Source organism: Pseudonaja textilis, chromosome 7 (assembly GCF_049901715.1).
Source record: "Pseudonaja textilis isolate UNSWEBS1 chromosome 7, rPseTex1.2, whole genome shotgun sequence".
Taxonomy (NCBI): domain Eukaryota; kingdom Metazoa; phylum Chordata; class Lepidosauria; order Squamata; family Elapidae; genus Pseudonaja; species Pseudonaja textilis.
In genome coordinates, this window is record NC_141996.1 from 8236134 (window position 1) to 8246437 (window position 10304).

Sequence of the window (10304 nt, forward strand, 5' to 3'; positions counted from 1 at the left end):
TTCAAAGTGTATTCCCCATTGTGTATCAGATTACTCTCTTGTGATCCCTTTTTCTCCAATGAATATAATACAAATATTATATCAGAATAATAGATTACAAATATTTATCTTTTTGTTAATTATCCCAACACTGGGTGAGTATTTGAAAGGATTGGGGATTGGGGGAAAAGGACTATAAGAGTTGCTCTTTTACCCAGTGTTCTGATGAGTCGAGTTCTGGAAATCTTCCTCATCATTTAGCCCAGGGGTGTCAAACTCATGGCCCGTGGGCCAGATGCATTATGCACTGTCCACGCCCACCCCCAGTTTAGCGAAGGGGAAAAACATTGTGATACATCATGTAATGACAAGTTTGACACCCTTGATTTAGGCTCATCCAGTTGTTTGGAGTCGTATCCTTCTGAAGCTGAAATCAAATTGTAAGCACAGTTGTATTAATGTGCTTCCTCGCTTAGTGGCTGCTTTGCTTAAGGACGGACTTAGTGGTCCCAGTTGTAGTCACCAATGGACTCACTAAACGTGATTTACAGTAGAAGCTCAGCTATTAACATAATTGGGGATTTCAAGATCTGAGGAAAGGCTGTAGATTTGGGCAACCCAATCTTAACACATCTGCTGGGTCATAAGTGACGGCTAACTTAAAAATAAAATCAAAACATACTATGTTGATGACCACCCATTTCTTACTGAAATCATACTGATTCCTAGTCTTCTGTCTACTTTCTAGATTAGCTGCCCAAAGAGCAAAGTATTTAAGAGAGAAGCTGGAAGAAAACCAAACTTATAAGACGGCCCTTGATACACAGGTAAATCGGCTAGTTGCCAACGCAAGCAGTTTTAACCCAGAACAAGTGTGTATGAGTTTGTGATCATGAAAGGAAGTCTCTTTTCTAACACCCACACCCACACCTCATTAAATTTAGTGGGATTACTATAACTTTTATGTAAGCAACTGTAGCATCACAGTCTAAATGAATCATAAAAGCAGCTGATAATTCATGTTCAGTTATAAGTTGTGTGGCTGAAAAGAAAGTGGTTGGTCTCTTCCCTTTAGTGAAGATTGAATGTGGAATGTAGAGAAAAAGATAATTTATCAGAGCATTCAAACTGAGTTGCGGGGAGGAACATGGGACAGTCCTGGAGTCTGGGGAAGGCTCTGATGAGTGCTCTGCGTCGGAGGCAGAGATGGGGCCAGGGCTGTCTGACAGTTATCAGTTGCCTTTGGAGTTGGAGATCAGTGAGGCTGAAGAACAGCTGGAGCCTGTTCCTGATGTGCGCATGCACAGAGCTGCCAGGAGAAGGGAACAGTTAAAGAACAAGGGCGACTTGGGAATAAAGTCACAGATGGATGGTGAATGGCCCCTCCCACAGGGAATAAAGAGGAGTGGTGTTTGTAGGAGACAATTAGTTCATTTAATTAGGGTGGAGATTTGTTGGTGACTCTCAGAGACTCCTTGCCAAGTATTTTCTTGTACAGCATTGCACTTGGAAGCTAATGGCCTGGCAGCTCTCCAAGCCTGATAAGGTCTGTGGTTGCAATTCACCCTTGAAAGACTATTTGCCAGGACTTTGCTGGATGTGAATGATAGGAATTCACATTAGCCTAATAAAAGGGGTTTTTGTCAGGATGAAGAGTCCACATCGTGATTTTGTGAAGCCTAGTTCAGAACACAAATGATACTGACTTGTGATCGTTCTTCACGCTTATAACCGTTGCAGCATTTCCATTATCACATGATCAAAATCCAGATGCAATTGACTCATATTTATGATGGTTTCAGTGTCCCAGGATTATGTGCTCCTCTTTTGTGACTTTCTGACAAGCAAAGTCAACCAGATGCACTTAATAACCGTGTTACTAACTTCACTGCAGTGATTTACTTAACAAATGTGGCAAGAACGTAAAATGAGGCAAAACACACTTATCAAATGTTTCAATGAGCAACAGAAATTTTGGACACAGAGACAGATACAGATAATCAAAGTTGGGAGGGATCCTGTAGGTCATCTAGTCCAACCCCCTATCCAAGCGAGAGAGCCTACACCATTTCTGACAAATGGCAGTCCAATCTCTTCTTGAAAGCCTCCAGTGATGAAGCTCCCATAACTTCCGAAGGCAACTTCTGTTCCATTGGTTGATTGTTCTCTCTGTCAGAAAGTTTCTCCTTATTTCCAGGTTAAATCTCTCCTTGTTCAGTTTCCATCTATTATTCCTTGTCTTTCGCTGTTGTAAGTCAAGGACTACCTGTATAGGTTTACCATTGCTGATTAAAAGTTCCTTTAGAGTGGAACCAAGAAGGATGCTGACTCTGAGGGTAAGGCTAGCTGATGAATTAATTCTTGGAAATTTAATTAGCGAATCTTAGAAGGAAGCCCCATCACGATCCAGCCCAGATATTCAGGCTGTCAGTAGAAAAAGAGGAGGCAGATGTTCTTAAAACTATTTCAAAGCCTGTTTTGGCCTCCACCATCAAAATATTTGCAGGCATTACAATTTATTTGGTGTAAGATTACAATGTAATCCAAATTAAGTTTGCCTGGAAGTAGACCCTGCTAGACTCCAAGAGACTTATGTTTTCATTACTCTGCTTAAGATAATCATATTTGCTACACAAAACCAACCTCCAAATTCTCCCATTTTTTTAAATAAAAAAATTATTTGGGTTTTCACAAAACATAGTACAAGTAAAATTTCTTTTTTTTTTTTTTGAGAATAGCATGGTCACGAGTTATCACTTCTCCATACAGACACAAATTCAATTTCATATTCATCTTTGTGTTCTATTCCATATCTTATTACTATTTTAACATTTTCACAATAATTTTTCCCTTCCCTGAGTTTTCGCAATCTTACTTTTAATTATCTCGTTCCTTTCTAAATTCAAGTATATATATCTTTTTCTAAGTTTCAATACTTTTCTAGTTATTATATTTTGTCTGTCCTGTTTCAATTTCATATTTTCTTTTCTCATTAAACAAACTTTTTCCCTGTAGTTACTAATTGGAGTATGACACCTTTGTATCTTTTAATTTTTATCCATGCAACTCTTACTTAAACTTCAATTTATGCCTTTACAATTTTAACATTCAATATAACACATAACTTCTAGTCGAATTCTGCTTGGTACATTCTTGAAATATGCACTAAATTCTTAAAGAGAAAATATATATATAACAATAATAAATAAAATACTTATTCTATTCCAATTCAGCTCTATCATTAATGTTAGTTATAATCTTTACATCTTTAACATTTCTTTTTCATGTTCCCGTTTAAGTGCTTCATTTTAAAATGGGATGTTTTTTACTTTGTAAAGATATCTGTAATACCGTCATCAGCCTAGGGTTTTCCAGATGTTCTGGACTGCAACTTTATGGTGGCTTATTTATTTATTTCCAATATTTATAGTCTACTTTGGGGGTGTCAAACTCAGGGCCTGCGGGCCGGAGCCAGAGCCAGCCCACAGGGTGCTTGGATCTGGACTGCGAGGCCGCCTTTGAAACAGCGAAAGACTGGCCTGTGGTGCCTCTGCCAGTTAAAATGGAGCTTGCAAGGGTTTCTCCTGAGCTCCGTTTTTGCTGGCAGAGGGTTGCAGGAGGCCGTCACAGCTGAAAATGGAGCTCGGGAGCCCATTTTCGCTGGCAGAGTTCTCGAGCTACCACAGGCGCCCGCCCTGACATGAGTGATATCATGCTGGCCACACCCACACTGGCCACACACACACCCCGGGTCAAACACAACCCTAGTAATGGGATTCATTTTTTTTTACTACCGGTTCAGAGGGCATGGCTTGGTAGGCGTGGTGTGACTTGGTGGGCATTGCTTGGTGAGTGTGGCAGGGGAAGGATATACTGTAAAATCTCCATTTCCACCCTATTCCTGGGGGAAGGTTACTGCAAAATCCCGTTCCCTCCCCACCCCACTAACCTGCTTTCCAGCTCCGTTCTCCTGTGCAGAGCAACAAAATAAGACCCAGCCGATCAGCTGGGATTCAGGAGGCAGAGAATAGATGGAGGCGGGGCCAGTCAGAGGTGGTATTTGCCGGTTCTCTGAACTACTCAAAATTTCCGCTACCGGTTCTCCAGAAGTGGCCAGAACCTACTGAATACCACCTCTGCACAACCCTAATGCGGCTCACAATGAAATCAAGTTTGACACCCCTGGTCTCCTTCATTCCACAAGGATTCCGGGCAGGGAGAAAAAGATGTTAAACAGGCAGTCCTCAACTTACAACAGTTTGTTTACTGACTGAAGTTACAATGGCTCTGAAAAAAGTGACTTGTGACCATTTTGCTCACTTATGATCATTACAACATCCCCTGGTCATGTGATCAAAATTCAGCTGCTTAGCAACCAGCATCTATATATGATGTTTGCCCTAACCCGCGGTCATGTGATCCCGTTTTGTGACCTTCTGACAAGCAAAGGTCAGAATTGGGAAGCCAGATTAACTTAACAACCGTGTTGCTAACCTAACAACTGCATTGATTCAGTTATCCACTGTGGCAAGAATGGTCATAAAACTGGGCAAAATTCATTTAATGAATCATTTAATGAGTTCAATTTAATTTATTGAGTTTAATTTAATTATTTAATGACTTAGCAACAGAAATTTCGGGCTCAATTGTGGCCGTAACTTGAGGACTACCTGTACACAAAACAACCTTCCTAAGAATGAATTGCTCTGAGCAAAGTGTCTTTTTAAAAAAAAATTAGATTTCTCCCTCCTTTTTGTACCTAGATAAAATTAAGGCCGGCTCCCTTGCCGGAGTACGTACCTGATTCGACGGAGATCATTTTTGGGAAGAATGACATGAATGAGGAGAAAATGGGGGAGAGAAGGAAGCGTGCTCGGGAATATTCCAAGTACCAGTTGCAAGCAGTTGCCGACCGCAAAAGGACTGCCATTCTTAACCAGCTGGTGGATCAGAGGAGAGCTACCGACATGATTCAGAGAGCTAAGAAACAGTAAGATGGAAACCGTAAAGAGTTAATACCACTTTATAATGCCTTGATAAGATCACACTTGGAATGTTGCATCCAGTTTTGGTCTCCATGACATATAAAAAAAATGTTGAGACCAGTGGTGGGATTCAAATATTTTTTACCACCGGTTTGGTGGCTTGGTGGGCCCGCAGGTGCAAGTGCATTTGCGCAGGCATAGAGGCATTCGAACTTGCCTCCTGCAAGCCTGCACTCTCCCATTTGCTTCCGCAGCTGCCGCGCGGCACTCTTCTGTGCCACGCAAAGCACGTGCGCTTCAAATTCAGAGGATAAAGGTGAGTATGGGACCACAGGCGGGCGGGTGGGCCCAACAGCAGACCGATGGAGAAAACCGGTTCGGTCTCCGCTGCTCATCGCTGCTACTGGCTCGGCAGAACTGGGCCGAACTGGTAGCATACCACCACCGGTTGAGACTCTGGAAAGAGGGAAGAGTAGAGCAACAAAGATGATTAGAAGGCTAAAACCAGGGGTGGGCTGCTACTGGTTCGCACGGGTTTGAGCGATCCTCTAGCTAACATTCTGCCCAGTTTGGCAAACCGCTAAATCCCATCCCTGGCTGACCCTGCCTGCCACACTCCACTCCTCCCAGGAGTCCCCACACGGCCCGTTTTGGATGCCAGGTAAGTACAGGGCCTGTGTGGAAGCATGGGGAGGGTGAAAAACAGGCCACTTTGAGGTTCCAGAAGGTCAGAAATGGGCCTGTTTCTGGCCTCCAGAGCGCCTCCGAAGCCCGGGGAGGCCATTTTTACCCTCCTGTAGGCTCGATGAAAACCTCCGCAACGTGGGGGAGGGTGAAAATGCCCACCCCAACTATGGTGCCGGAGGATGACTAGGCCACACCCACCATGGCCACGCCCACCCAGCCACCGGGCAGAGAAGCAGTTGCTGAAATTTTTGAAGCCTACCCCTGACTGAAACATATAATGAACGGTTGCAGGAATTGGGTATGTCTAGTTTGATGAAAAGAAGGACTAGGGGAGACATGATAGCAGTCTTCCAATATCTCAGGGGCTGCCCCAAAGAAGAGGGAGTCAAGCTATTCTCCAAAGCACTTGAGGGTAGGCCAAGGAGCAACGGGTGGAAACTCATCAAGGAGAGAAGCAACTTAGAACTAAGGAGAAATTTCCAGACAGTTAGAACAATTAATCAGTGGAACAACTTGCCTCCGAAAGTGGTGAATGCTCCAACATTGGAAGTTTTTAAAAAGATGTTGGATAACCGATTGTCTGAAATGGTGTAGGGTATCCTGCCTAGGCAAGGGGTTGGAGTAGAAGACCTCCAAAGTCCCTTCCAACTCTGTTACTCTGTTATTCTGTTAACTGATGTGCTGAAGCTTTTCTGAAGAAATTCAGCTCCTCTGATAGGTTACGTGGCCATTTCTTGGTGGTTGTGCTTCTTAAGAAGGTGTCCCATCCTGGGCATGCTCCAAAATCCAGATGGATTATGACAATACGGGCCTAAAATTTATGTTGCTAAGTGAGACATTTGTTAAGTGAATTTTGCCCCATTTTAGAACCTTTCTTGCCACAGTTGTTTAAGCGAAACACTGCAGTTGTTACGTTAGTAGCGTGATTGTTAAGTAAATCTGGATTCCCAATTGTCAGAAAGTCTCAAAAAATTGATCACATGACCCCAGGACACTGCAACCTTCATAGATATGAACCAGTTTGCCAATGATTTGAATTTTCATCACGTGACCAATGAGATTGTAAGCGTGAAAAATGGTCATAGGTCATTTTTTTTTCCAGTGCTGTTGTAACTTCGAACAGTCACTAAACAAACTGTTGTTAATTCGAGGACTACCCGTATTCTCCTCGCCTTAAAACCCTTTGGATATTCTTCTAGGTGGATAGCGGAGAAGGGTGAGCGAATGGAGAGGCTCTTCCAGATGAATTTGGCTATTCAAGAGGACTGGCGAAAAAGCGCAGGGCTGAAGCGACAGCGAGATTACGAGGAGAAGCTCTTCCAGCGGTAAGCCTCCATCTAGAGCAGAGTGCCCCAACCTTTCTGGCTTTGCAGACCGGTGGCAGGTGGGGGGGGGAGAAGAGATACCCCGTTTCCCTGAAAATAGGACTTACCCTGAAAGTAAGTCCTAGCTTGATTTTTATACGTGCACCCAATATAAGCCCTAACCCCAAAATAAGCCCTAATTCAGATCCCACCCACTCCAGAGTGCATGGGTAAAAATTAAGCTAGGGTGGGAATGGGTGGTGGTGGAGCTGCCCTACTACTTATCTTTGGATAGTTATAGCCAGGTTTTGCACACACCCCAACACCTGCCTTGCTGGCTCATTTCTTCTGCAGCCGGCAAGGCTTTCCTGAAGGCCTTTGTAGCTGATAACAAAACTCTGGATTGATCCAGAGCTCTGTTATTGGCTGCCGAGGCCTTCAGGAAAGCCTTGCCGGCCACAGAAGAAGAATTTCCTGAAGGTCTCAGACAGCAAAAAGGAGGCTGGGCTAGGGGGCAACGCGCACAAGTGGCTGAGGAGGCTGGGGGGCGATGCGCGCAAGTGAAGTTAGTCAGTGGATGACATCCCCCGAAAATAAGACCTGGTGCCTTTTTTGGTGGCAAAAAATATATAAGACAGGGTCTTATTTTCGGGGAAACATGGTAGTTCCACACAAGCAATAGGCAAGCACATGCACGCATGCCACTCCATTTGCATGCATACTCAATCACCGCTTCTGCAGCCTGGTTCCCAACAGCTCACGGCCCAGGAGTGGGCCCACAGTCTGGGGATTGGGGACTCCCGATTTACAGAGCCTTCCATCTTTGACTCAAATTCAGGGAAAAACCCTTGGATTTTTGAGCTGGAAGATATAAGTGAGAAAAAGTGAATTATTGGTTCTTTCTTCCCAAGAAGCTGGTTTAAAAAATAAACTCATTTCTGTCTCCTTGAATGGCAGGGCGGGAGACAAACTTATGCTCCTGGATCAGTGTGCAAGGTATCGTCGTTGTTACCAGTGCAAGAAAGGCCTCAACCATTTTGGGAAAACCAATATATGGACAGACAGTAAATATATCCCTGGATCTCGGTTAATCGTTTGAAGCAGCGCTGTTTGTTTGTGCCTTTTCTTCTTATAAGTGCTTTTTAAATTGTTTTTTTTTTCTAAAGAAAAGCTGATTGTATGAACGTGCTTATGATTTGATTCTTGTAGCCCTGTGATATAAATGTCTATTTTTCTTTTCTTTTCTGGTGATAAGAATATGTTTTTCTGCATTAAAGAGACATATGTATGAGTGTGTATTATGGAATAAACTACCCCCCGCCCCCCATTCCATAAAATATGCATCTATTACTTTTTAGAAAGTGGGCGGGTTGATCTGCTCAGGCAGGAATGAGAAGGCGGCATATTTGATTTACAGGGACTGACTGTCTTTTTGTACATTTTTGTTTGTTTGTATTTTAAACCAGGGCTCACCCAACTTTTGGACCTCAGGGACCACTAAATTCATAATTTTAAATCCCGCGGATCACTAGTATGATCTGCCTGACGACTGGTTGGGTGGGCGTGGATAGATGATCATGTGACTGGCTGGGCATGACCAACTTGATGTCACTCTCACGGCGAGGCCTCTACTTGCCCCTCCCCTCCCAGCCCCTCCCCGCCTGCCCGCCTGTGTTCCTTAGCGCCCCAACAGGAAGCAGTTGTTGGAGCCAAGCAGCCGCCACGAGAAAGAGTTGGCAAAAAAGCTGTCTCGGTTCAAATTGGATCTGAGCAAGAAGGAGGCTCAGCAGAAGCACCTCACTGAGGACTACGAGCATAGGCTTTCCAAGCAGAGGGAAGACCTGCAGGAGTTCAAGGCCAGGTAGTAGCCTGGAGGCTCAGCGGGCTGAGATGGTCAGCCAGTTCCAGGCCATAATGCAGTCCCACTGGAACAAGGCGCTCCAGCCCTTTGCCACCAGTGGCTCTTCCTTCTAGCCTTCCTCTAAAGCCCCACACTAGGAGGCTGAAGCAGACCCCAGGTCAGAACTTGTGGCCCCCCCTCCGACCTGCACAAAAAGACCCCAAAGGGGGAGACTCTCTGTAGCAACACAAACGTTCATTGTACGTATCCGTCCCAGGGTCCGTAGTTTGAGGAGCCCTGATTTAGTGCAATATAAAAAATGCAAATCATTTTTCTGCAGACTACAAAATGTTCTCACGGACCACCAGTGGTCCACGGGCCATGGACCAGTTGGTGACCGCTGTTTTAAAGCATCTGTTGTTCAAATACAGCAAAAGACCTGGGACTGAGAGAAGAGAGAGGATTTTGATAGTCAGGTAGCCAGTTAGAGAAATGGAGCACCATCGATGGTGAAAACTTTAGGACCCTTGAAGAAACGGCATGGATAGAGATGGTTACACTTGCTGCTTCTTACGGGTCCAGCGTTGAGGCCAGTGTGTCCACCTGTCATCAGATGTTAGCCACTCATGCTTTGTCCACCTCTGTCCACAGGCCACATTTTCTGAGATCTTTGTTATATTTGTTTCTAAGTATTGTATCCAGGGGTGGGATTCATCCGGTTCAGGCTGGCTTGGACGAACTGAATGTTAAATTTACATCTGGTTCGCCGAACCGGTAGGATGGATGGGGCCAATCACTAGGAGGCCATGAGTTCTAATCCCGACTTAGCCATGAAAGCCAGCTGGGTGACTTTGGTCCAGTCGCTCCCTCTCAGCCCAACACACCTCACAGGGTTGTTGTTGTGGGGAAAATACAAGGAAGACACTGTGTTGGATATGTGTGCGTTCTCCACCTTGAGTTATTTGTAAAAATAATACAGGTAAGATACAAACCAATACACAGCTGCTTCCTCCTGTTTTCCGTGTGTCCCACACAGAAATTGCTGTGCTGAATCTCATAGTCTCCTGACAGCTTTAGCTAAAATAAGACAATTAGTCATTTTTTTAAATTATGGGGAAATCTTTATTGTAGCTTTAGCTAATACATACCAAATGGGGACCTTTAACAGTGCCAGATTCACGGGCATTGCTGAAGTAGATTTTAACAGGAGCAAAAGAGCACGCTAGGGTTTCATCACATGACATACACAGCATTTTTTCTCTGTAATGCAAAAGTCCCACAGCATAGGCCAGGGGTCCCCAAACTTAGCAACTTTAAGAGTTGTGGACTTCAACTCCCAGAATTCTCCATTTCTGGGAGTTGAAGTCCACAAGTCCTAAGGTTGTCAAGTTTGGAGACCTCTGGCATAGGCATTTATTGATATTGTGCTTTCTCAGTTATTTAGGAACAACACATTCATTTTGGACGGTTTGGCTTAACCAGTGAGGACACACATTCTAGATGTTTGAT

At 44.2% G+C, this 10304-nt stretch overlaps 1 protein-coding gene across 1 annotated transcript in view; it reads left to right on the forward strand.

Moving 5' to 3' along the window:
- CCDC81 (coiled-coil domain containing 81) overlaps positions 1 to 8281 on the forward strand; it is a 34466-nt gene extending 26185 nt beyond the window's left edge. The window contains exons 12-15 of the mRNA XM_087937009.1: positions 728 to 806; positions 4743 to 4969; positions 6851 to 6976; positions 7913 to 8281. Coding sequence (XP_087793135.1) covers positions 728 to 806; positions 4743 to 4969; positions 6851 to 6976; positions 7913 to 8054 — 574 coding nt within the window. The 3' untranslated portion in view covers positions 8055 to 8281. The remainder of the gene's footprint in view (positions 1 to 727; positions 807 to 4742; positions 4970 to 6850; positions 6977 to 7912) is intronic.
- Positions 8282 to 10304: the final 2023 nt, after the last annotated feature.